Source organism: Ceratotherium simum, chromosome 2, assembly GCF_057802395.1.
Source record: "Ceratotherium simum simum isolate JZ-2026a chromosome 2, ASM5780239v1, whole genome shotgun sequence".
NCBI classification, from domain to species: Eukaryota; Metazoa; Chordata; class Mammalia; order Perissodactyla; family Rhinocerotidae; genus Ceratotherium; species Ceratotherium simum.
Window position 1 is genome coordinate 56,216,530 of NC_141901.1, and position 26,798 is coordinate 56,243,327.

General features: G+C 43.8%; 1 protein-coding gene across 1 annotated transcript; it reads right to left on the bottom strand.

The window, feature by feature from the left end:
• Positions 1 to 26,633, bottom strand: CHIA (chitinase acidic). Its single transcript, XM_014779907.2, is given in 15 exon segments — positions 1 to 233; positions 885 to 927; positions 930 to 1,035; positions 1,152 to 1,270; positions 1,554 to 1,727; positions 2,639 to 2,665; positions 2,667 to 2,766; positions 2,944 to 3,068; positions 3,306 to 3,482; positions 3,565 to 3,625; positions 4,192 to 4,222; positions 25,693 to 25,813; positions 25,815 to 25,858; positions 25,957 to 25,981; positions 26,613 to 26,633. Coding segments are annotated over 15 exon segments (1,407 nt in total).
• Between the last annotated feature and the right edge of the window lie 165 nt (positions 26,634 to 26,798).

Here is a 26,798-nt window from a genome sequence, read left to right on the forward strand (position 1 = left end):
CTAGTTGCAGCAGGCACAGGAAGCATCAAAGATTAGGCTAGGCTGGCAGTGCTGAGTGAAGGTCTGTCCATTCACACAGCTGTAGAGGGCATTTTTGTCAGCAGGGTCAAGGTACAGGCCACTGGCCTTATTGGCACAGAACACATTGCCACCAAGGCTGCCCCCAGAGCTGGTACTGCCTGTACCGGGAGCCTCAGTGATGGGAGCAATGGGCAGGGCTGGGGCTTTGCAACCTGAAAGAAAGAAACCAGATCCTGAGCCCCCCTGCTTTTAGTCAATGATACCTGACATGTAAGAACTAATACCCTGCATTTTGTTCTTAGCTCCTGCTTCTATGACTTTGCATAATTCAGTCTCCTGATCTGATATACTCTCCTTCCCCTCTCCTCTTTGCTTATCAACTCCTTCTTTATACTTCGAGGCCCAGTTCATTTTTTTCCTCCTTCCTGGATTTGCTTGGTGCTTTGAGACTTTTCACTGCCGTGAACTCACAAGAAAGTTTCTTATCCCTTTTCTGGTACTTAACCATGTAATATCTTCTGTGTTGTTATCTAACTTGGTAATTGCATCAATCCTCTTTCTCTAACTAGATTATGAGCTTCTATAGAGTAGAGATTGTAACTGAAGTATTTGGGATCCCCTGTGGTAGCTACATAGTGTCGCATACATAATAGATGCTCAAAAAATTGCTTGTGAAATGAATGGATGGATAAAGGAATGGTGAAGAACCCTGTTTGTTCTCCCCACCATTGCTGAATCATTACTAAATATGAATCGAGCAATGGTCATAGAATCACTTATACAGTGGCTCTCCCACTTCCAAGAAGACTTTGAGATTTTTCTCAAGTTTGAGGCTTAGTGTCCTTTCTCACCCCCTCACTCACTTGCACTCTGCAGGCCCAGGGCATCCTTTGGGGTCATGATCAGTGAGAACCAGGGAATTTGCCCTGGTTGCAGAAAGTACCCATGAAATTATCCAAATCGATGGCCCAGACCATGGCACCACCAAAGTTTTTCTTCTTCAGCCAATCAGCCCGTGGTAATTAGAGAGGATTTCAATTAAGTTCAGACATCAAGGCCAATTTGTGGCTCTAGGGCTACAAAGGAGAACAAACACACAGACAACAACAGTCTATAGAACACAGCCCACCTTGATTTTGAAGCTCCTGGTGTCGTCATATCCAAGCCATTCATTACCTTTGTAAGCATAGGGAACATCCTCAGGAGCCTCCCACACTTCAGTAGCTCCGTTCTTCAGGAAGGTACAGATATAAGAGGATAAAAGGAAGAGGTCAAGAGGTCGGCAAAGTGCCCATGTAGCAGGGGTGAAAGGGCATGGGGGAGGGGAAGTGGGGAAGGGGTGCGTGAAAGCTGCTCACAAAAGAAGGCCTAGAGCTCTATCAGCAAATTTCTCAGTTCAATTAGGATTTTGATTCTTTGTCACATTTGGGTCACTAATTTTTAACGTGGGGAGAAGCTCTTAAATCAAAGAATACCTTGGCTGTCAGAGAAAGCCACCTTTCCCTCTATCTCTAAAATTTCCAGGAGCATACTTCATAGTATGCCTGCCTGATGTAGGGCCCAGCAGGACCAGCGTCAGAGGTGGGGGCACAAATGGCAGTATTGGAGGAGTTGCTCAGGATGAAGGTGTGTCCATAGGCTGGGAATTCAATAATGAGCTTTCCAGCTGGGGCACCATTGTCCTTCCCGTAGTTCATGGCGTAATCCTGCAATGGCAGCAGGTTAGCTAGACACCCCCCCCAACTGATGGCCTAGTAATTAATTATTAGTTAAGCTTTTCTGTATAGTTTTACCTGCTGTACAAAGTATTTGCAATGTATTTTAGAGCACCATTGACATACCTCTGTTGAAGTGGTATGTCTCTATCTCAACTAATTCTTCTAATAACATACTGACAAGTAGGCTTTAGATATACCCTTCCCACCAAAAACATATGAGAGAAGGACTAAGTCTTTTTTCATGATTTTCATGGTATGATCCACTGGTGAATACCTGAAATTCTGTATAGCATACATTTGCAAGATGTTAGAATAGTAGAAAATAGACAAAGCAAAATGGAACAGGAAGAGGGGAAAGGTGGGAGAAGCATTTTGTAATTTATTGAAATATGAATAATGGTACCTCATTTTCTTTCATTAAAAAAAGCATTGGCGGGCCGGCCTGGTGGCACAAGCAGTTGGGTGCACATGCTCTGCTTCGGCGGCCTGGGGTTCGCGGGTTTGGATCCCACGCGTGCACTGACACACTGCTTGTCATGCCATGCTGTGGTGGTGTCCCATATAAAATAGAGGAAGATGGGCATGGATATTAGCTCAGGGCCAATCTTCCTTGGCAAAAAAGAGGAGGATCGGCATCAGATGTTAGCTTAGGGCTGATCTTTCTCACACACACACAAAAAAAGCATTGGCTATTAATCTTCTTTCCTATCTGATAAAATTATCAGTACAGTATTAATTAGTTTGTGAAATTTTAGTAAATGAGAACTAGTTAACTAATTATAGGAGCTTAATTTCCCATTTGAGAAAATTACTAAATTTATGTTGCCTTTTGTCCCTGAGTCTCCACGTGATTTGCAACGTCATCTCTGGTCAGCATCTGCATCTATGCAGGGACTCACCACATTGAGGTAGGCATTGCTGCCAGTCAGTGCCAGTTGGGTGTTTGTAGAGGGGGCTGTTCTCTCTAGTGTAGCCCTTCCAGGAGCTGTGGAGGTCATAGGTCGTGACATGGATATAGTCCAGGTACCTGAGGTGGGGTAAAGGATTTAAAAACATTTCTGATGGTCATTTCCACACCTATGCAAGCAAAAGATACCACTACCTAAGCCTCATAAACAAGGCCCCTGAACAGCGAGCAGACTAAGGATGAGTGTCTATTGCACAAGTGACATACAGAGGAGTTGTGGGATAAGTCATCACTCCCTGGGACAGCTGGGGGATCTCATAGCCAGACTGGATGTGGGAGATGCCAGCAGCTACTGCAGCGGTGACCTTCAACCTGGGATTGTTGATCTGCTTGGCCTCCTGCTCAAAAGCTTCAGGCATTTCCTACACACAAGTAGGAGAAAGTCTATGAATATCAACTCTAAGTTGACTTCCATGACAACTCTTTGAATTAATATCTCCCATCCTCCATTCTTCAGCATCCTCACTGGAATAGGGTCTCCAGGTCCTTTGTCTCCAACCGAGATTGTAAGGAGCTAGGTTTTCTATACCACCTCAGTGATCTTTCCTATGAGACTGGTTATGTGTTTTCCAGTCAAAATGATGTGGAATGCAGCTCACCTGCACCAGGACAGTTAAGAGATGCTTGTCCTGAGACATGCTCCCATGAGAGCCAGGGTACTCCCAATCAAAGTTCAGCCCATCAAACTCATACTGATACAGGAATTTGATGACCGAGGCAATAAAAATCTGGCGGTTCTCAGGAGTGAAAACCATGGCAATGAAACTAAGGGAGACCTAAAGAAGGCAGAGTGAGGGTATGCCTTGGTAGTCCTAGTGCCTTGTAGTAGAATCAACGTAGGAAGTCATCTCAAAAGACTTATGGAGCAGTTCCAAAGTTCCAGCTGCCAATAGCCAGGAGAGTTTTCAGTTGACTCTTTCTGAGAGAAAAGAAGCAAAGAGTTGTGTCAGAACAAATGGAAAGAAAGATAAGTCATTTCAACATTAGCTGTTAGAGCGATTGAGAAGCCAGGAGAAGTCTCAGGCTTCTCACGCTGATTTTCTTCATTCTCATCCTTGTTTCCTAAATTGTGAGAGTGGTTGGAGAAGGTCACCTAAGGTTGGTATGTCTCAATGTCTCTACAGTTCTAATTACTCTCTTGGAGGGAAGCCGCTGACAAAGGACGCTGAATGTTTCATCAATGCCAGCTTTGGGCTGCTTCCAAGTGAAAGATTGTTTTCATCTGAGTCCATAACAACTTGGACTTTTCTAAATTTCCCTTGGCAACTGAGATATATTTCAATTGACAACCACCTCCTGTGAGCCAGCCGTTCCCCTAAATGTTAGAGTCATCACTGTGCTGGAAATAGTAAGAAAGCTTGGAATTTACCTGTGTGCTGCTTGTTGGCTGGTTTGGAATTTCAGCCTGGAGACTGCTGTGGAAGGTCTTGTTCAAACTGTTCTTTAAGGTGAAAAGATTTTGAACCTCATCCTTTCATCACTTACTTGTTTTTCAGGCCATTGAAAGCTTGGTAGAGTCACTTCATTCCATTTGATAGCATGATCTCATTGTTCCACACCCCAGGCCAGACCAGTACTGGGTCCAGTTCGTGAAGTAGTATATGAGCTGGTAGGAAGAACCTATTACCTGGAGGAAAAGAGTGAGAAACTATTACAGAGAAAGCTCTCTGGAGAGTCACAGATTGCTTAAGAAACCACAGATTTCCAATAATTTTCCTGTTTTAAGTCTCAAAGGGAAGGGGAAGTTCTGCATGGGAAGCTTGTATGTTGCTGCAAACCCAGAATTAGCAGCCAATTCAGGGATGAAGACATCTCTTAGAGGCAGCTCACTCCCTCCAAGAAGGAAATAAAGAGACAGAAGTCAGTGCCTTCAGCTGAAATGAAACTTCAAGGCTAGCAAACTCTGATTTAGATGTCTAGCCCCCTCTGTATGCTAATAATAGCAATTGCTAATGCTTCCTCAGTACTGGTTATGTACCAGGCACCGCTCTGAGTAATTTACTTAAATTCACTCATTAATCTTCACCAAAACTCTGTGAGGTAGGTACTATTATTATTTCCATTTTACTCGCTTGGACACCAAAACACAAAAAAAGATGGTATGAGTCAATTTAGCACTTGTAGCATACTGTAGCCCAGAGTAATAATGTCACCCAGGGGGAAATGAACTGTCCACTAGGAGTAGAGTCTGGCTTCTGGTGTAGATTCTGCCATGAACTCACTATATTTCCTGGGACAAGTCGTCATATGACTCATTTGTGTCTTAGTTAACTGGTCTGTGACATGGGGTGGTAATGCCTTTCCTGTCCACCTTTCAGAGAAGACTTGTTTTAAAAACTCAGATGACGGATTTGAAAATGCTTGCACAGAGCAGAAGGCACCATGTAGATGTCTGGCCATATCATTTTTTATTGTTAACATTTATTTTTAAGACCACTATCTAGTCAGTTTAAGCTTTGGGATTTTTAGGCCAATGATCCCGATCTTTTAAACTTGGTTAGGGAATTTTGAACTCCTTAAAAAAAGTAATTAATATTTTTTGTTCAAAGAAGGACAGAGGGCCATGCTGAGTTTCCAAATTATGAAGAAACAAAAAAGGAAAAATATGGTAGTCTATCCAGAGAAGAACACACACCTATCACAGCTGTCAGCACAAGGAGCAGAGCTTAGATCAACAGAGAGAAAATGAGCTAGGGGAACGCACCTCTGAGCAGAGCAGCCTTTGTAAACGGGCACTTCCTTTGCAGGAGGAAACTTTTCCTGTTTTACTCTTTGAGTCCTTTTAATACTCTCTGCAGACTCCCAACCTACTGAGGGTAATAAAGCCTCAGGATTTCTCCTGGAGGCCCACACCCCTCTACCCCCACTCACAAGACCGTTCAAGTGCCATGAGCCTTGAAGCTTGGTGAAGGGAAGGAGACTGCGGAGCAGTGGGAGACCTGTCACCAGGGAAGGAACAGTGTCCCTGTACTTTTGCCAAAAGCAATCATCTCAGGCTATTTGGTTTGAATTCAAAGATACAAGTAAGTTTTAAAGGGGCAGACAAACAAGAGGGGGAGAGTGGCTCACAGGCACAGATTGCAGTGGTTCCTCACCAGTGAGGAGGGTGAGCTTGGTCACCTTGCCTCAGAGGTAGAGACTCCCTCGTCTAATCTGCCTTTTATACTCTCTTCCCCATCTCCTGTGACTTATCAGAGTCTCCTTTATAGTGATTGCCTCCAAAGTAGATGTTGATATTGGTGATGCTTACAAAGCTCAAACTTGTTTAAGAACCCATTATTGACAGGGAAACCATACCATCTTGGTTTCACTTTATAGGAAGAAAAGATTGGGCTCAAGCCTAGGAACCATACTAATAAGCTCCATTATGGAGTAGCTTACATGATTCAAGATGGTTTATATACAGTGGGCTATACTCTCTCTTTGGATAGCGAAGGAACTCATTGGCTATTTCACACTCTCTTTGACAGGTGGAAGCATTGACTAACTTTACATTCATTCATTGTTTGCAATCATTCATTCATTTATTGTAAGAATAAAGGTCCCTCTTTAAGCAAAGGCATAGAGGGGAGTAGGCTACTCTGTCTTTTGCCCTCCTTCCTTACATTCCTTTTCCTGTTCCTAGTCCTCCTACTTTGTCCCAGCCTTCTACCCCTGAAGTGGCCCTGGCTTGGATCCTTTCTGCTCAGGTTCCTTCCCACTGTGATACTTCCCTGGGTTCAACTGCCTTGGCTGCTCCCAGCATAACATACCTGGCTACCAGACCCTGAACCTAACACGTGACACTTTCCAGGTGGTTATTTCCCCTAGGCCAACACCTCTTCCTGTTGCCCATATTTCTGTGAATGGTTCCAAAGTTCTGGTCACTGAGGCTCTCACCACAACAGTCTTTTTGACTCATCCCTTTCCTCTACTCTCCACAACCCATTGGTCACTGAGATCCATAGTGCTCCTCTCCTTGGTCCCAGAGTGCCCTCTCTCCTCAGGACCCTCCAGTCTGCTTCCCACCACCATTGCTCTCAGAGCTTATCATCTATGATAGTTTACTGTAGCCTCATTTTCCTTTTAAATTTAATCTATATATGGCCCCAGTTCTTGGAGGATGAGGGGGGCTTTAATAGCTCCCCACTGCCTCAAAAAAAGAGATCTTTCTCCTCACCTGTCATTAAGACTCTCCACAATCTGGCCTCAACTTACCCTTCCAGCCTTGCCTCCTGTTAGCCCCTCAGTATAAATCTTACATATTTAATTATACCATTCTCCATGATCCAAACCAGTCTCATCTCTATGCTTTTGCTGAAGCCATTCCCTCTGTCTAGAATATAGAATATATTCCTCCTGTACCACCTCCCACTGCCATATTTAAAGGCCCAGCTCCAATGTTTTCCATCATGACACCTTCCCCAATCATCACAGCCGGAAGTGATCACCTTCTTCATCTCTGCTTCTCTGGCACTTTGTTTATACCATTCAGATAACTCATTGCTTATTTTTTATGGACTATTTGTAGGGAAGAAGCACGGAACTAGTGAAGGGGCCACACAGATTGGGGTTCAAACCCTTTCTACCACTTCTTAGGTGTGGGAAATTGGGGAAGTTCCTTAATCTCAGTTTCCCAATTTGTAAAAGTGAGATACAAAAGCCTGCTTTGCAAGGCAGTTCTAAGCATTCAACAAAATATATGTAAAGAATCAAGTGCATAATAAGCACTCTACAAATGATAATAATCATTATAGAATATTGCACATATGCCTTACCTTCCCTGTAGACTTAACGCTTCTTAAGAACACCAGTTAATCCAATGTTGATTCCTATGTCACGCCTAAAATCTCTTTCCTATGCAAAATAGGTCCCCAAAATAAACATTCACTGAACACCAATTGAATTAACTTTAGTAGGAGTAACTATTGTGAGTGTTTTATATATAAGAACAGGCTGGTACAAGGGCATCTTTTTGGGAAAATTCTGATCTCTTTCAAGTCATACCTTGTAAAAGGCTGTCTAGAAACACTGCCTGCTTTAGTCCAAGCACTGGGAAGTGCAGGATGCATTTTAGTTGAGGCTTTTTGCAGTCTGAGAAAGGCTGCTGTAAAGCTTGTAGTGGAGATGCAAATCAAAACTACAATGAGATATCACCTCACACCCATCAGAATGGCTACAAATAACAAGACAAGAAATAGCAAGTGTTGGAGAGGATGTGGAGAAAATGGAATCCTTATATGCTGCTGGTGGGGACACAAACTGGTGCAGCCGCTATGGAAAACAGTCTGGAAATTTCTCAAAAAACCGAAAATAGAAATACCATATGATCCAGCTATTCCATTACTGGGTATTTATCCAAAGAATACAAAATCAACAATTCAAAGAGATTTATGCATCCCTATGTTCATTGCAGCATTATTCATGAAAGCTAACATGTGGAAGCAACCCAAGTGCCCATCAGTGGAGGAATGGATAAAGAAGATGTAGCATATATATATAATGGAATACTACTCAGCCATAAAAAAAGACAAAATAGTGCCATTCGTGACAACATGGATGGACCTTCAGAGTATTATGCAAAGTGAAATAAGTCAGACAGATAAAGACAAACACCATATGATTTCACTCATATGTGGAAGATAAACAAACAAACACATAGATAAGGAGAACAGATTAGTGGTTACCACAGGAAAAGGAGGTGGGGGGAGGGCGAAAGGGGTAAAGGGGCATTTATGTACGATGATGGATAAAAACTAGACTGTTGGTGGCGAACACGATGCAATCTATACAGAAACTGAAATATAATAATGTACACCTGACATTTACACAATGTTAAAAGCCAATATGATGTCAAAAAAAATAAAGAGTGAGGCACTGAGGCAGTGTGCACACTAGGTGCACCTGGAGGAAAGGTAAATGTGGTTTTTCTCATCTTGTACTCCAGCCCTCCCAGATCACCACTGGTCCCTCCTGTGTCTCCCTAGCTGTGTTTCAGAATGTTCAAAGCATTCCTCTCCCTTAAAAGTAAAACAGATGAGCTAGGGAGTATGAGAAGTATAGCATATGGAGCAGTTTGCTGGTGCCTGTGTGTCTGGACTCAGCCCTACCTCTGATTTGTTTTGGGTTTCCAATCTGTAGAATGGTATTGAGGTCCTGACCCCACACTTACTCCCAGATCTTAAGGATCTCAGGTGAGTTCAAGAAAGTTCACAATCATTTGTGCTGGTTCAGTAATGGAGCTTGTTTCTTTAAAAGTATCTGGATCCTGTTGTGTGCTCCATGATCCAAACCAGTCTCATCTCTATGCTTTTGCTGAAGCCATTCCCTCTGTCTAGAATATAGAATATATTCCTCCTGTACCACCTCCCACTGCCTGGGGGAGCCTGTTGGGCTCCCCCAACCTATGATTCCAGGGCAGTGCTGCCCATACCCCTCAAAGGACTCTAAGGCCTAGGATCACGGCTGCAGTGGAGGCAGGGCAAGGGAGGAGGGTGAGAGGCAGAAAATACGACCTTTAACCCAAGTCCAAGGTGTAATAGCTGAGAAAACATCCTGGACTTGGAAGTCAGGAGATGTCTAGTGTGAGCTGTATCACTGACATGCTGCGGTCCTTGAGAAAGTCACTTAATCTCTCCAACTTCCTATCTCATGTATTTGTTGCAAATGATTTCAATGATCCCTTCCAGAGACAGATTAACATGCTTTCACTCTGTCTCTCTTTCCCCCGTGTCTCCACACCTGAAGTTAGAATATTTAGCAACCCCTTTTAATAGAATAAATGTCCAGATTCTCAAATATGCTATGTACTCTTTGCTAGAATTTATTTGCCTGAAAACTAGTATGCAGTCTGAAGATTTTCCTTCTTTGCTTCCTCTTTCACAACTGTTATTCTCCCCAAAGAGGAGAGAAAACAGAATATAAAACACGTGGGTCAGGGCTGGCCCTGTGGCGTAGTGGTTAAGTGCGCGCGCTCCACTGCTGGCGGCCAGGGTTCGGATCCCGGGCGCGAACCAATGCACCACTTGTAGGGCCATGCTGTGACGGCGTCCCATATAAAGTGGAGGAAGATAGGCACAGATGTTAGCCCAGGGCCAGTCTTCCTCAGCAAAAAAAAAAAAAAAAGAGGAGGATTGGCAGGGATGTTAGCTCAGGGCTGATCTCCCTCACAAAAAAAAAAAAAAAAAATGTGGGTCAAAAGGCTCTTTCTCTTCAGTGAGGCAGCCAATCGGCAGATGTAGAGATGGAGATCTTTGTGAGACCCTGGTGGGCAAGACCATCACCCTTGAGGTTGAGTCCAGTGACACCATCGAGGATGTCAAAAACAAAATTCAAGAAAAGGAGGGAATCCTCCATGGCCAGCAAGTGTCTGGTTTTCATGGGTAAACAGCTGGAGGATGGCCATACTCTCTCAGACTACGATATCCGGAAAAAAATCCACCCTGACCTTGTTGCTCTGCCTGCTGGGTGGCATTATTGAGCCTTCCCTCTGCCAGCTCACCCAGAAATATAACTTTGACAAGATGATCTGTCCCAAGTGTTTCCCTCTCCTGGACCCCCATACTGTCAAATGTTACAAGCCACATCAACAACCTGCACCCCAAGAAGGTCAAATACAGCCCCTTCTGCCCTGCAGAGTGACCTCCTACACAAGCCCTATGGCCCTGGGGTCTCAGTAAAATTTGCCTTTAGTTGACTGGAGCAGTGAAAAAAAAAAAAGGACTGTAGATTTAAACCTAAATATACCGGTAATTACATTAAACATAAATGAGCTAAATACTCTAATTCAAAGATTGCCAATCTATTTTCTTGCTTAAAAAGCAGTTAAGTATATGCTGCTTATAAGAGACATACCACAAAGATACGGCAAGGTTGAACTAAAAGGATGGAAAAAGTATACCATGCAAATGTTAACTGAAGAAAGCTCGTGTAGCTATACTGGTATCAGATAAAGCAGACTTTAAGATAAGAAGTATCTCTAGAGATAAAGACGGATTTTTCATAATAATAAGGGGTTGATCCAACAAGAAGATATCGAAATTCGAAATCTCTATATTATGTAAATTAACAGAACTGAAAGGAGAAATACACAAGCTCACAATCATAGTGGGTGATTTTAAGTACCTCTCACAGTAACAGAACAAAGAAAAAAGTCAGTAAGTGTCTAGATCTGAGCACATGATTAATAAATTCGACCTAATTGACATGCATAAAACACTGTGTCCACAGTTGCACAATCACATTCTTTTCAAGTGCACGTGAAGTAGTGAAGGGGGCAGGGGCTCTTGGTTCCAGAGAGCTCTCACTTAAAGCATATACAAAGAAGAAATACTCTAATGAAGAGACAGAATCTAGCACGTGGTACTCATATGTGTGTACACAGAAAGCTGAGAGTGTTGCCATAGGAATCAGCATATGGGAAACCAGGTAGGAGGTATTGAAAGAAGGCATTATTCCAGTAAATATGAGTCACAAGTTGGAAGGAGGAAAGGGAGGAGGTGCAGTTCCCGTCGCCTATAATCTTGTAGTAAGGTACTGTACTTACAGTAAATGCCATGGGAATGCACCTGTACCAAACTATTCACTCATTAATGTCATTCACTTATTGAATAATGACCTAATGAATGCCTACACTGTGTCAGGTACCATGTGGGTGCTGGCAACAAGACACAGGACTTCCCATTACTGAGGCAGACAGATAAATAAGTGAAAAATTACGATCTGGTGAATTAAATGCTACAGGACAAGGTAGTCTGGAGTAACTATTAGAGCCAAATAAAAAGGAGCCCAGCTTGAGGAGTAGACAGCTGTGCATTTGGATTTAAGGATTCCAAAGAAAATGGTCAGAGGTAGGCGGAGAAAATCGAGAAAATGTTTTTGGAGAAGATTGTTTTTAGAATATCCAGCATTTAGCATTGAGATACAGTAAAGACGTGAAGAGACAGGGGGCAAGGGAAGCCCAGCAAAGTTATAATGCAAAATTCACCACTAAAAAGAGTAAAGCTCTGATATGCTAATAAGATGGAAAGTGTCTGAGAAAGTGAAAAAAGGTGAGGTACAGAAAAGTATGCTTCTGTACATATAAAACATAAGAAAAAGATAGTAATGGATTATTCTGGAAAGTGGGACTACAGGACAAGTGTGGACCATTGTAAGATGGCCACAGTGCTTTTTAGCTCTCTGCATCAGGGGTCGAGATGCTTACCCCACACTTGGATCTTGAGCTGCCCTTGTTGTTTGCTTTGACTAATAGAATGCAGCTGGCGTGACATGGTGTGAGTTCTGGGCCTGTTCTGAAGAGGCCCTGCAGCTTTTGCTCTCACGGTCTTAGAATGCTGAGATTGCCAAGTGAGCAGGGCTAGCCTGAGGGAAGAAGAGAAACATGTGGCCAGTCACCCGAACGGCCCTGGCTGACAGCCAGGCAATCCCCAGAAGCAGAGCCATCTAGTTGACTGCCAGGCGACCCCAGATGCACGAGTAAGCCCAGCCAAGGCCAGCAGAAGTAGCCAGCTCATCCTAGCCCAAACCGCTGACCCACAGAATTGTGAACTGAATTAATGGTTGCTGAGTTTTTTTTTAATTTAAATTTTATTTTTTAAAATAAACACGTAATATAAAATTTACCCTCTTAACCATTTTTAGTGTATAGTTCAGGAGTGTTTGCTATAATCACATTGTGGTGTAACAGATCTCTAGAACTTTTTCATCTTGCCAAATTGAAACTCTACACCCATTAAACAACTCCCCACTCCCCCTCCCCCCAGCCCCTGGCAACCACCATTCTGTTTCCTGTGTCCATGCTTTTGACTACTCTAGATATCTCATGTAAGTGAAATCATACAGTATTTGTCTTTGTGTGACTGGCTTATTTCTCTCAGCACAATGTCCTCCAAGTTCATCCATGCTGTAGCATATGAAATTGTCACTGTTTTAAGCCACTGTATTTCGGGGTAGTTTATTATGCAGCAAAAGTTAACTGACATAAAAAGGGTGGTCTCAAAGGGTCTGATTCATTAAGTCTGGGGTGAGGACTTGAAATCTGGTGAAAATATTGGTCTAGGTATTAGTTGGAGTAAAAAGCAAGAGAAAAAATTTCAGAGCCAAACCACAAGCCATCCACGGAGACTTAGGGACCAGGGTAAGGCAAGGAGCTTTATCCTCCAGGCCAGTGTGCCCTAAACTGTCCTTCAAATTGTATCAATGGGTGTTGTATTCATGACGAAAAGGATTCTTTGGTTGAATATGTTGGAGAAATGCTGCGTATGAGAAGTCTTTCTTGGAAAATCGCAATTCTCTGTCTATTGAGAGCCCTGAGGAATCTTCTATGCTTAACAGGGCGTTTCCCAAATATATTTAATTCCTGGAATTTTTTTCCCAGGTTTGTCACATTACTCTCCTACAGAACATACCAAGAAGAGGGTATAGTAGACAGTGTTTCCCAAATTATTAAACTATGGAATCCTTTTGGCGTGCATATTTATTGATATCTTAGAGTACATAGTTTAAAAAACATTGCAGCTCTGTTCAACAGAAATACATTGGGAGCCACACATGTAACTCTAAATTTTTTAATAGCCACATTTAGAAAAGTAAAAAGAAACAGGTGAAATTAATTTAATAATATATTTTATTTACTCTAATTTATGAGATTATCATTTCATGTGACTACTCATTTATATAATTTATATGAAAATTTTTGAGATATTTAACATTTTTTTCCCTTAATGAGTCTTCAAAATCTGGTGTGTATTTCACACCTAAATATACATCCATTTGGAATAGCCACATTTCAAGTGCTCAGTAGCAATTATGACTAGTGGCTACTGTATTGGACAGCCCAGCTCTAGAGAGACCAGCAGAGAGCTCAAATCTGCCTCTTGTGTTGTAGGCTCCTCACAGGTTTGCTTTGATTGATTGCATTTTGGACTTATGCCCTCCCATTCTTTTGAGGGATGCTATAGGGAGCCTCTCTATATAAAATAGGCCTTGTACTGTAAGGGTATTCCTCTTCATGCTATAAAGTGTTCTCTTTATGAAAACCCTGGGGGAAGTATCCTTCTGCTCTTAGAATCTAAAATAGTTTTGTTTTCTGTTTTGTACTTGTCTTGTTAGCTTTTTCTGATTTTCTGGACGTTATAAATTGTGTAACTAATTTTATTTCGTATTTTTCATTGGCTACCAGAAATATAGAATCAAATTTGTGGCCTACACATAGTATGAATATAGGATAACATTTCCCAAAATGTGTTTAGTTATCACTAGCTTGCAAAAGGCTGGTGTTATTCAGAACACATTTGGTGAAATGCTGCAGCTGATGGAACAGCCACCTGCCAGATCTAAAGATAACTCGGACAGAGTTTAAAAAAAAAAGGAGTGATAGAGGAACTAGAGACAGCAAAACAAGAGTGGAGCAAGTGAGTGTCAAGGGGAGGCAATACTGGGCAAGGTCTGGGCACCTGCCCAGCTCCCAACCAGGCACCTAGAGCTTCTTGGCCAGAAGGTTTTAAAGACCCAAGGCACCTCCCACCTGCCCTGGAGTCCTTGCTGGGGATGGTGGTGACTACCCCTCGCTAGACCGTGGCGCATGTCGGCTGGCGGGAAGGGAACCTCAGCAGCCAGCGCCAAGCAGCCTTAGGAGTCCAGCCGCGAGGGTCTGTACTTCCAGGAGGGGTTTCCGGGCGCAGGACCGGATGCCTCCTCTAGTCGGCTGGAGGTGCAGTATTCCCCCTGGATTCTGGCCAGCATTTGTCTCTCTTGACGTCTCAAGCCACCTCAGGGATGTTGGATGCCCCTACAGAGGTTTTGAAAAACTCTTGACAACCTTTAGCAACGGATCGCCAGCCAGTGGGTGGATGACGGGCGCAGGTAGCCGCGAGAATTGTGATGTGAAGGAGGCGTTGATCACGGACACCTCCCACGCGCGGTCTCTTGACCTTTCTCCTTCCGGGGGCAGGGATGGGGATTTCCTCACCGGGCCCGCCCCCACCCTGTCGCATCCCGTCCGGTCCTGCCAAGCCAGCAAACCGGCCTCCTGCGGCCCTTTCATCACCCTAAGTGGATATATTTCGGCGCCTCTGCCCATCACCGCGGCTCTGAGCATCTCCTCCCCGGCGTCCCTGAGAGGGCGTGGGGGTGGCGGGACCCCTGCCGTCTGCAGGAGATGGGAAGAAGAGGGGAGGGAGCGCAGAAGTGCCAGCAAGTGCACTCGCCTGGCACTTGGCTTGGGGTCTCTCTAGCTGGGGTCCATTTCCATGAGGGGGAAGGGGCGGGAAACGGTCGGGGCGGATCATTCAGCGCAGGCGGTGCAGGAGCGGGTGGCTTCCGGCTGGATGGCTCGAGGACCACCCCACCCTGGCCTGCCCGCAACGTGCAGGTGGGTCACCACCTGCTGGCGATACGCCCTCATCCCCGCGCCGCCTGCGAGGCCATGCCCCGCGGAGAAGGCGAGCAGACAGTCAGGGGCAGCATAATGGCTCCAGGTTCCTGGATGGGGAGTAGTGAAGTCAGAGGAGAGGGTCCTAAAACACTGGATAGTGCCACCTGATCTGCTCCACTTTGCTTTCCCCTCACTTTTTAGACTAGGATCTAAAAACTGGAGCCTGGGCTGGGAATGAGCGGTGGTCTCCTGGTGTGCTTGGGCCAAAGGGCGGCACAGAGTTGGGCGTAAGGTCGTGGACCCCGGAGCCACACTGCCAGCTTTGAAATGAACTTTCGAGCTGTCGGAACTTAGGCAAATCTCTCAGCGTGTCTGTGTCAGTTTCCTTTCTGTAAAGGGCGATTAATCACCATGACTACCTCGGGGGTGCTTAAGAAGATTTCGTGAGTTGATGTTTATGGAGTGCTGAGGACAGGGCCTGCGCATAGAGTGCTGTGTACGTGTTGATCGAGTAGCCGTGGGAGGGGACTTGGAGCGAGGCCTGGGGGAATACCGAGGGTGGCTTCCTTCCCGCTAGCCAGGGCAGTGAAATAAGGAGCCATCAGGGTGTGTGGACTCTCAGGATGAAGACAGCAATCCAGACACGTGTACAAATCGCTAAAGTGCGAGCCACAGGGCTCACAGGGGAATCTGGGGAAACCCTGGGCCAGAGACGCTTTAATGGCTGTGAAATACATGCAAAATATGTCAAATCTACAAGAAATTAAGTTTAAGTTTACTTTTTGCAGTTAGCTTACAAAATGGCTGGGTCAGTACTTCGTGCAAATCTGAAGTCTTCTTTTCTGTGATTTATGAGAATATTCAATATATAATGGACTGTCTGAGCAACAATTCTGAGTCTCTCCATATAATTCATCCTCCAAACCCAGACTCATTTGAGACTTAAAGGGGCATTAGAATTATGTAATTTTTGAAATATTTATTTTTGATTGATGTTTTCTTATACAAATGGACTTATCAAATGGTTCTATTAAAACTATTTTCAAAAATATTTTTTCTAAAAAGTAAAAATATATATCTGCACAGTAAATCAAAATTTAAAATTCTGAATAATTATTCTTGCTACATATTTACAAACTTTAATCAGTTTCTTAGCCATATTTCTAGAATGGTGTCACTGGCATTTTTCTGAAGAATGGAGCTTTTTCCATATGGTTTTATTTTTTTAAACTTTTTTCATAGTATTGCCTAAAATCTTCTTCAAAATTGCTTTTCATGTTAATCATTTCAAAAATGCTGATATCTTCTGTGTTAGTTTGCTAGGGCTGCCATAACAAAGTACCACAGACCTTAAACAACAGAAATGTATTTCCTCACAATTCTAGAGGTTGGCAGGTAACATGAAGCTGTCTGCTGGGTTTCTTTCTTCTGAGCCCTCTCTCCTTGGCTTGTAGATGGCCATCTTCTCCATGTGTCTTCACACAGTCTTCCCTCTGTGTGTCTGTGTCCTAATCTCTTTTTATAAAGACACCAGTCATATTGGATTAGGGCCTACCCTAATGACCTCATTTTACCTCAGTTACCTCTTTAAGGTCCTATCTCCCCGGGCAGTTGTGTTCTGAGGTACTGGGAGGTTAGCCCTTCAACATATGAATTTTGGAAAGACACAATTCAGCCTACAACACCTTCTATTGGTTTTTCTTTGTAGGCCAGAAAATTTTTAATTGAGGGAAAGTCTCTCTACAGATGCTCAGAGGAAATTCTGCTATATGGGGGATATTCTCAGTTCTAAATTTTTTCTACTAAAGTGTTTAAATATTTCAACTCAAATATTTTCACAGATGCTATCTTTTTGCCCCCATCCAGAGAACCTTTCTTCAACAAATATCTTTATGAGACAAAACTCATCAAGTAAGTTAGCTCTATTTATGACTCCTTTGAATGTTTTCCCAAATTTAGATACTGCAAGATCATAGGCCTCTTCAGTTTCTTTCTAATCTAACTAATATAGCAATAAATGTATACAATTAAAAATAGTAGCTAAAAAAATAGTAGCTCCATTAAAAGATTCTTCCCACAAATTGAACTATTTCAAAATGCAATTTTAAAAGGTCAAAATTGTATATTATATAGCATTTGAGCACTTATTTTAATTTGTTCAATACCTCTTTCAGAGTCTCTATTTGCAAGTCTTTTTTTTTTTAAATAATATTAACTTACTAAAACTTCAAAAGTTAAAGTGTTTTGAAGCTTCATTGATTGAATACTTTGGCAAAATATTTAAAACTAATTTGGAATAAAATGCAACAAAAATTTAGAAGGCTTGTGCAAAACAAAACCATGTTTAATACCATTGTGGAACACTTTGAATTAATTAAGTAATTCTTCAATGGTCCAAACATTTCTAAAATCCAGTAGACAATAGGCACAAAGAGAGAAAGCATATACTGCCATACTGATGTATATTTTCCTGTATTCAACATCAGCATTGTCAAAAAAAGTTATAGATTTGCTACTCTATGTATATAAAAATATTTGAAGATTTGACAACTTTTATTTTGAGTGATAGAATGTCACAGTTTTTTGGGACACATTAATGGGTGATTTGTGGCCTACAACCAATTCCCAGAATGTTTCTGCTCTGTATGGTTTTTCAACTTAGAAAGAATATTGTTTTTACACGATGTTGTACTCCATCAATATTTGGATTTATTATTATCACCACAAAATAATTAATTTTCAATGTTGAGCTTTTTAACTGAATTTACAATAGCAGTTACAATAACATCAGAAGTTTCACCTTTGAAGAAATGAACCACCAAAAGCTTTGCTTTGATTTCATGAACTGGGTGAAAAAAATTCAACCATTATTAGAACTAGCTTATCTCATTTTTCATTTGAAGCATCTGATGACATTGATATAAATTTGGTATTACTTAAAAGCTTGTGAATTTGTTCTGCAAATAGAGCTTCACTTTTATACATGTACACACACACACACAAATAGAATAGTAAAAGAAATTAATCTGGCACATCCATTGTTAGATCTACCTAAATGAAAATTCATGCTTCACTGAGTGGTATAAAAAACACCTTTGGCAACCACCTTTGTTAAATCATCATCTTTAGGTAAAATCCTCTTTAAATAATTAGTACTTTTGAAGTAGATGCTGATGCTTGTATAGCAGATTTGTGTCTTCTGGTTTTCATGCAATAACAAACAGCCCCACGGTGAATAGTAAATGTCAACTGACATCTTATACAAGTTATACATTCATCTCGATTTTCCTTGAAAATGGAAATTCAGCACTTAATTTTTCATTATATATGCATTTTAATTTTTTTAGATCATTGCTGACAAAAGCATTTACTTGCAAAATAAAAAGTGTTGTCAAACAATAAAATAAATAAGTGGTTGTAGATTTATGCCATACAATAAGTGACAAACCCTGTAACAAGAGCATTCAGACTACTCTCTATAAGCTCAGTGGTAGGACCGCTTGGCTTCTATTTCTCTGTTCATATTCCACATACTCCTAACCTATAATTTCCCACTGATCCCACCACTGGTGACCTGATGACTTTGTGCATCTCTCAGGCCATGGTTCAGGCCACAGCACAAGTGGTTGGTCTAACAAGGAGCAGCAGTATCAATACCTCCTCCACTAGTCCTGGAGATCGGAGGGGATAGCTGTTTCTAGCCACTTCCCTCCAAGCACATGTCAGTTCATCAGCAAGCACCCTGCAAGTGGTCATTGCAAGAGGCCACTTTAGCTTTGAATTTAAGCTTTGTCAGAAAATGGCCAGGAAAAGAGAGATGGGTTATCACTAGTGAACGTTTAGATTTAGCCACGTGTTAAAGTAAGAATTCTGTGTACAGACCATGGCAGAAAGTGGAGGTGTATCAAATCTTTTCCAGATAACTTTGAAACAACAAGTAACAAAAACATTTTATAATAAAACTTAAAAACCAGCAAAATCACTACGTGAATGGGAGGCTGGAACAACAGTTAACAGCGGGGACTATCCCAAGCAAACTGAGATGGATAGATCCCCTGCTCATACTCCAGCTGATGGGCTGGGAGGGAGGGAGATCAAGTTCCAGGAGTCCTGCTTATTTTCGTGCTGGTTTTGTCAAAAGAGCACAATCCACAGAACCTCCCGCCCACCTCTACCTCCCCCATGAGCTGGTTAGTGTGGAGGCACTTCCTTGCTTGGTGAGCTGTGTTCGTCCTCAGCTTCTTCAGCTTGGTAACTGGTTGGATGCCGTCCTGGAGATCGTAGGAGTGAGACCTCCCACCCCTACTGTAATGTGCCTTTTCTTTTAATTTTCTCGGTGCCTTCCCTAAGGGAACTGAGGGTACACTTGGGTGTGGTATGGCAGTAAAGATGATAATGAACTACTTTTTTAAAGATTTTATTTATTTAATTTTTTCCCCCCAAAGCCCCAGTAGATAGTTGTATGTCATAGCTGCACATCCTTCTAGTTGCTGTATGTGGGACTCGGCCTCAGGATGGACGGAGAAGTGGTGCCTCTATGCGCACCCGGGATCCGAACCCGGGCCACAAGCATTGCAGTGCGCGCACTTAACCACCAAGCCACAGGGCCGGCCCTGAACTACTTTTTTAAATGAGCTAATTTTGGTCTTTGTTCCTAACCTCATGGGTGTGGAAGTGGAGTGCGTAGACTAGCCCACAGGTGGCCATCACGCTCTGTCCTCAAACAACACGCACGGCTTACTTGGAGTTGTTTAGCCTTGGAGTTGGGAGCTGAGTAGACCTGGCGAAGGAAGAATTCCTGAAGGAGGTGATGCAGTAAATTAAGTGTCCTGAGTCCAGCCACTCTTCTAGGTCCTTCTGCAAGACCCTTTGGAGGCATATTTGTGGGAAAGAACAAGGACTTGACCTCTCTAGCCCCCCAGAGCCTCCCATTTCCTCTCCCCTCCTGCCTCCTCCTCTCAGGAGAGGCCCAGAGTACCGGAACTTCCCGGAGAGAAGCTCAAAGAGGTCCCAGCCATTGCTCATCCTTCTCTCCCAGACCCAACCTCTGGAGACCCCTGGGGAGCAGGAAGATGGGGCTTCTCATTTACGTGCAGGGCAGTATCACACAGATTTAAAAATCAAAATAGACATCTTGGCATTCTGATTCAAAACTTCCATTTAACTATTCTTCTGTCCTACAGTCCCCAATGGACCTTAAGCCCAGTTATAGCAAGAGCAGCTGGTGTCAAAGACCAGGCCTGTCTGACAAGCCTCCTCATAGGTGTGCCCATCCATGTAGTTGTAGAAGGTGCACTTGCTGGTGGGGCTGGGTTAGAGACCCTTGGACTTCTGGCACAGAATCCGCTATCACCAGCGCTGCCACCCCCGGGAGCTGCAGTGACAATGGGGGCCAAGCTGGTGCCCAGGGTAGACGTGGGCACTCTGCAACCTGAAGAGAATAAGAAAAGGGCCCCCATAAGTTTCCCAGGATGAGTGTTGTATCTGTAGGGTCACTGGGGGTTCCTCTCAGCCATGTTCTGGGCCTGAGTCAGTGAAACTGAAGTTCACAGCCCAGCTCTGCCACGAGCTGCATGACCATGAACAAGTCATTAACTTCTCTGAGCTTGAATTCCTACCCCTGTAGTCATGGGATAATAGTACCATCTCCTAGAATTATTATGTAAAGCATTTCCCAATGTGCTTTGTATGTAATGGAATAAATGCTGCACAATTACTAGTTTTTATTTTATTTTTTAAGGGGAAAAAATAAGGTGTATTTATCACCTTTATCACCTAAATTCTTGCCCATATTCCTTGTTCCATAATCCCCCCAAATCCTACAAAGTGGAGAAATTTTGAAGATCATTTAATTAATGTTAGCTAAGGCAAGAACTGAGATGCAAAACCAGTTCTGTCTGAATTCAGAGCATGTGCTATGTCCCCCACACTACTATCTTTTTTTAAATCCACTTCATTGAGGTATGATAGCCATACAAAAAGCTATACATATTTAATGCTACAACTTGAAAAGTTTGGAGATAAGTATACGTTGTGATCCCCACAATCAATGCCATGAACACATCCATCACCTCCAAAAGTCTCCTCTTGCCCTCTTTATTTATTATTATATTTTTGGTGATAAGAACACGTACATAGATCTACCCTCCTACCAAATGTTTAAGCATATAATACAGTATCGTTAACTATAGGCTCTATGCTGTACAGATCTCTAGGACTTATACATCTTGTGTAACTAAAACTTGTACCCTTTGACTAATACCTCTCTTTTCTCCCTTCCTAGTTTTGATTTTTAAATAGACTAATAACACCTGTCTCCAAGAGTGCCTGTAAGGATAACACAAAATCTAAAGAACCAGCAGACCTGACATAGAATAAAAGCCAATGGTCAGTGCTGGCTTTCCCCCATGGCTTCCCAGCCCCTCTTGCTTTCTTGAGTTGCCCTGGCCCTTAGGGCTCAGGCAAAGTTGTGTGTTGAGACCAACTATAACTCTGCTCCTCACTTTGGTGCAGGCACAAGCTGGACCGCTTCGGGGTACTCACTCTCTCGTCCCTATCCTCATCTCCTAACTTTGTAATCCTTCTCTTGCTTTGTCTTCTGTGCTCCACGAAGTTCATAAAGCTTAGAGCCTTGTCCACAGAAGTGCCTGTGAAGTCATCAAGTCAATGGCCCAGATCATGGCCCCTCCAAGCTGTTCTTCAGCAGCCACTTGGCCTGTGGGAGAGAATCGGGGGGACTGTGGGGTGTCTTTGCACAAGTTTGGGGGGCAACTCCAGCAGGATGGTGGGGAGGGCGATGATCCAGTCATGGGGAGGAGGGAATGGGAGAGTGGCTTTCCTGCAGTGACTTTGAGGGACTCATGGACATATTTGTATACAAGGAAGATTTTACGATGACCAAGTCAGGGAGAATGAGTCTTGGGCCCAAACAGCCCTTTTCCCCTGCACTCTGTTATCACCAACCATCTTCTGAGAAGCCTTGTCTGAGTTGAAACCTGGGTGGATTGTAGTGTCATAAGAGATATAGGGCCCTTCACACAGCAAGTGTCTGTCTGGGCAAAGAGATGGGGCTCCAGACGGGGAGGTATGGGGGAGCGCTGGGGTTGGTGAGCAGTAACCACCCATACCTGAGCATGTAAAGGCCAGTGGGCACTAGCCTAATCCAGAAGATCTCTCACCTCCTGATTTTTGTTCAGCCTGTATATATTTGCTGTAAGCAGGAGAGGAAGAAACTCTGATCTACACCGTTGGAGTGGGGAAGAATGCCTGCCTCAGAGAGCTGGATCGGTACTAGAGCAGAGTAGAGGAGAAGACCAAAAGGGAGTCTCCAGGAGTAGCGGGGGGGATGAGAAGGTGCAGGTGCTGAGGGAAAGGAGGAAGCCAACTGCAACTGCATGCGAGCAGAGGGGCTGCTCCAAATGCCCGGCTCTGCAACTGGGCCATTGATTCCCCTTGAGACCGTAGGGCCTCCCTGGGTCTTGCCTCACGTTGCCTCACCTCTCTTAGTCTTCTCCTGGCATTGTAATTCAAATGCACTAGGAAGGCAGCTTGCCTACCTCTCTCAACTGTGCAGAAGGAAGGGTGTGGAGGGCCTTACCTTGAGGGTGGAGCTCTTGGGGTTGGCATACCCAATCCACTGGTTCCCCATGTAGGCATAGGGCACCTCCCAGGGGGCATTCTACACTTCAGTGGCTCCTCTCAGGAAGGAGCAGAGCTGGGACAGGAGGAACAAGCACTACTCGGATGGGCCCCACTTTGCTCAGTCCACTCCCCCCTCCTCCCTCCCTTTCTTTTCTGGGATACACTCCTTGCCCCACCCCTCTTTGCTGGAAATAAGAGCTCATGGTTCCAGTTTCACCCCAGCTCCCTGCCTTGCTTCCAGTTCAGTGGCACAGTGGAGGGGACACTGGCTGGAAAGACGAGACATGAATTCCAGTCCTGTGTCTGCTGGCGCCCATCTGTGAGATAATGGACAGGGCAGCTTCTTTGTGCCTTGTGCCCCAGTTTCCTTTTGAAATGAATTTGCCTGTTCCTCTTATTTGAAAGAGTTTTTACCATTAAAGAATCAATAGGGGGATAGTACAGCATAATGGCTAGGGTCTGAGATTCTGGAGCTGGACAACTTAGGTTTGAATCCTAGCTCTGCCACTTACTAGTTCTGTGACCTTGAGCAAATTTCTTAACCCATCTGTGCCTCAGTGTCCTCTTGTGTGAGAGGATAAAATCAGCACCTCATTGTTTGCTGGGAGGGTTAAATAAGATGGTATAAGAATCACTTAGAACAGAACCTGGCTATCCCTTTGCACTCAGTAAATGTTAACTACTACTAGTATTAAAGATGCACATTTACTTTAAAAGGTTAAAATTTAAGGTGTTTTTTTAATCATTCACTCTGACCCTTCCCTCACTACCACATACACTCAGAGCAGTCAACAGCAGCATACCCTGTATTAGAAATCAGCATATAAATTCTCTCTCCATGGAAGTATCTTCAATCCTTTAGAACAGAGAGAGTGGATCCCAGGTCCCCAGGCCGTGTGGGACATTATCTCAAAGTAGGCGAGAGTCTCAGCCTCCTGTGTATAGGGCCTGGCAGTTCCCGGGCCAGAGGTGGGAGCATCTAGACCACAGCTGGCAGGGTTAATGAGAGCGATGGTATGGGCATAAACCCCACAGCCCACCAACAGCTTCTCAGCAAGGGCACCTTGGTTCTTCCAGTAGTTCATCACATAATCCTGGAGGCAAAGTAAGGAAGATATTATCGAGAAGCAGCTGAGTATGTGCCCAGAGGCCTGTGGAATAGCCTATGTTTTCTACCCCATTCTCTGGCCACTTCAGACATAGCATGCAGTCAAGCCCCTTCCACAATCCAACCTCGTAGAAAGGAAAAGAATACCCTCCCTTCTAGAACTGAATGTTAGAGGCACCCTCAGTCAAGAGGTACATTACCTAGGTAGCAGGACCCAGTGTCAACAAGGAATGAAATGTTGTCTTCTCCTCCTTCTCATCATACTGGACTTATCATCTGGGGCATGACTAGAGTTCAGCCTTTGATCCTCTTGTCTTCCCAACTGGCATAGTACTGCAGCTCTGAATTGTTTGAGCATGGGGTATGCACCTTTGAGACTTTCCCATGCCAATTTTTAAATCTCTAATTGAATTTTACACTGAAATCAAATCTAGCCAACTTACTCATCCACTAATCATTAAGCAGATTCATTATTACAGCTGCCTATGCCATACAATTTAGGAAGACAACCCTCATGGGCTAGGGAGAGAGTAGAAGGAAGGTGAGGAAGAGTGGGGGAAGATGCAACATAAAATGTGCTCCTAGCAGCAATGGAAATGATATTTAAAAATTTTTTTCCAATGTTTGGGATTATCCCAAACCACTATTCTGCTTTCTTTTGTGTGAAAGATAAATGAATACAATTAATCATAAGGATAAGAAAGTAGGGAAAATGAGCTGGGTTAGGGAAGACCATCCTCTTCATCCTGTCCATCAAGCTTCTTTGGCCTCCCTTTCAGTCCTCGGCCAGGGATCCCATGACATGCTTTGAAGATATCTGTTAGAACTGGCTGTCCTGAATCCACTTCCTGACTTACCACATTAGATTATTTGTAGTCTCCCTGGTCAATGGGTCCTGCAAACAGGGGGCTGTTATCTCCTGTGAAGTCTTCCCAGGAGCCCCTTAAGTCATAGGTCATCACATCGATGAGGTCCATGTACCTTGGGTGGTTGGGGGTCGGGTACAAGAGAAGAGAAATGATCCAAGGGAGATCATACTTTCCATCCCCCTCTCCCTAAAGCCCCTAGTCCCTACCAAATGTGTTTTTTGTAATTATGCCATAGGGGATATGCTTTAGTATTCTTTATTCCATTCTCCCTCACCTTTACCTCAAGAATACCTGATCTATAGAAGGCATGCAATCCATAATCAGTATCTGGTTGCGCTCAGATCTTCGAGAGCTGTAGAAGTTTGAGACTCAACTAACCTTCTCCAAGTAGCCTTTTATCATCGAGAATCTTGTAAATATATTTAGAAACAAGGCCAGGGCTCATGCTGGCTTCCTATATCTTTTTCTCTGGCATTGGGGTCATCTTATTCCTTTGGGATACAGCCCTCTCTGTCCAGGATACCTGGACAGAGCATTGGCCAATCTATGGGGGGAAGTCCCAGGGTTGCTTAGCTCTGAACCTGGGCTCCTGGGCTTGAGGTTTACTTATTTAGACATCTCAAGGATCTGGTAGACAGTCTCAATGGTACCTTTTCTAGCCAACACAGCAGCAGAAATCAGCAATGTAGGCTTGTTGCTCTGGGTGGCCTCTTGCTCAAAAATCTCATACATTTCTTATGAAACAGAGGACACTGGACTCAGGCTTCAGGGACCAGTGAGCGTGTGATGAGGTCACAGTTCTAATGAGGAAAGCTACAAAGTGCTCAGTTTAGAGTCTTTTGGTCCAAAAACTGTTGTTGGTCTCTGGGGTCAACAATGAGTTGTCTCCCAAAAACTTGTAAATGAGGGAAATTTGGTGGCCCTGTGAGAGTTAAACTTTAAAATGAACAAATAATGTCGAGAGCAGAAAAATAAAAGGACTCACCAGTCCTTGAGAACATTGATGCTAGCATAGAGGGCCTCATCATTCCAATTGATCTGGTTGTTGGCCATGCCAGCAAAGGCATAGATGATGTGTGCGCAAAGACAAGGATCCACATTCTCAGACGTGTAGTGGGCAATCCCGGGGCAGTTACTGGCTTCAGTTGATAAAGGAACAGACAATTTTGACTGCTGTGCCTGGAATGGCGGGGAAGTAAGAGATGGTCCCTGCCCTGACTAGTGTCCCTTGCCCCCAGGGTACCCTAGCACTCCCCGTCCTCACATGGGGCACTTACCCAGCTGCAGCAAGGAGGGCCAGTCCTAAAGAAGAAAAGAGATTTTGGTCAGAGGGTCGCAGGGTCATCCTTTCCTTGGCTGAAAAGGAACAAGCCTGGGGAAGCACTGGGCAGTAAATGGGAGAAGGGGAGCTGGGGCCTGATTTCCCCTCTGTTCTATAAATCCTTTCCCTACGTGGGATCCTGCATGATGGTTTGGGAGAAAGTGGCTAATGTAGGCATTCAATGAGCTACCTGAAGCTCAGATGATAGTGTGCAGCTCAGGACCAGGAACATTTGTTATTATTCTTTCAACAAACTCATGTTAAGTACTGGGTGCTGGAGATAAGAAGAAAAACTAGTCCCTGCATTCCAATTGCTCACAGACTGATTGGGAAGGCAAACCTGTAAGTACATAGATGCAATGCAACGTGACAAGTGATAAAATTGAGATATGCACAGAGTATTATGGAAAACAAGTCAGGGAAGACTTCCCAAGAGAGGTGACATTTGGACTGGGCCTGTCTGTTCTCCCTCTAGGCTCCTTTGGTATTTGTGCTTGCTTATCTCCGTCACAGCACTTATCACATTGAAAAATAATTGTTTATTGGTCTGCCCATTAAGCTGTGAACTCCTTGAGGGCAGGGACTGCGCTTACACTGCTGAGTCCCCATTACCCAGCACAGCGCCTGGCACATGGTCAACTCTCTATCAATATGTTTTGAATGAATTGACCCTAAAGATAAGCCAAATTGGTGAGGAAGGTCAGAGAAGGCATTGGAGGTGGAGAAGGGGAATTTTTAGGCAGAGGGCCCCTTCCCATTGCAATCTCTTCCTTTGAGAACTAGAAATCACCTTTTCCA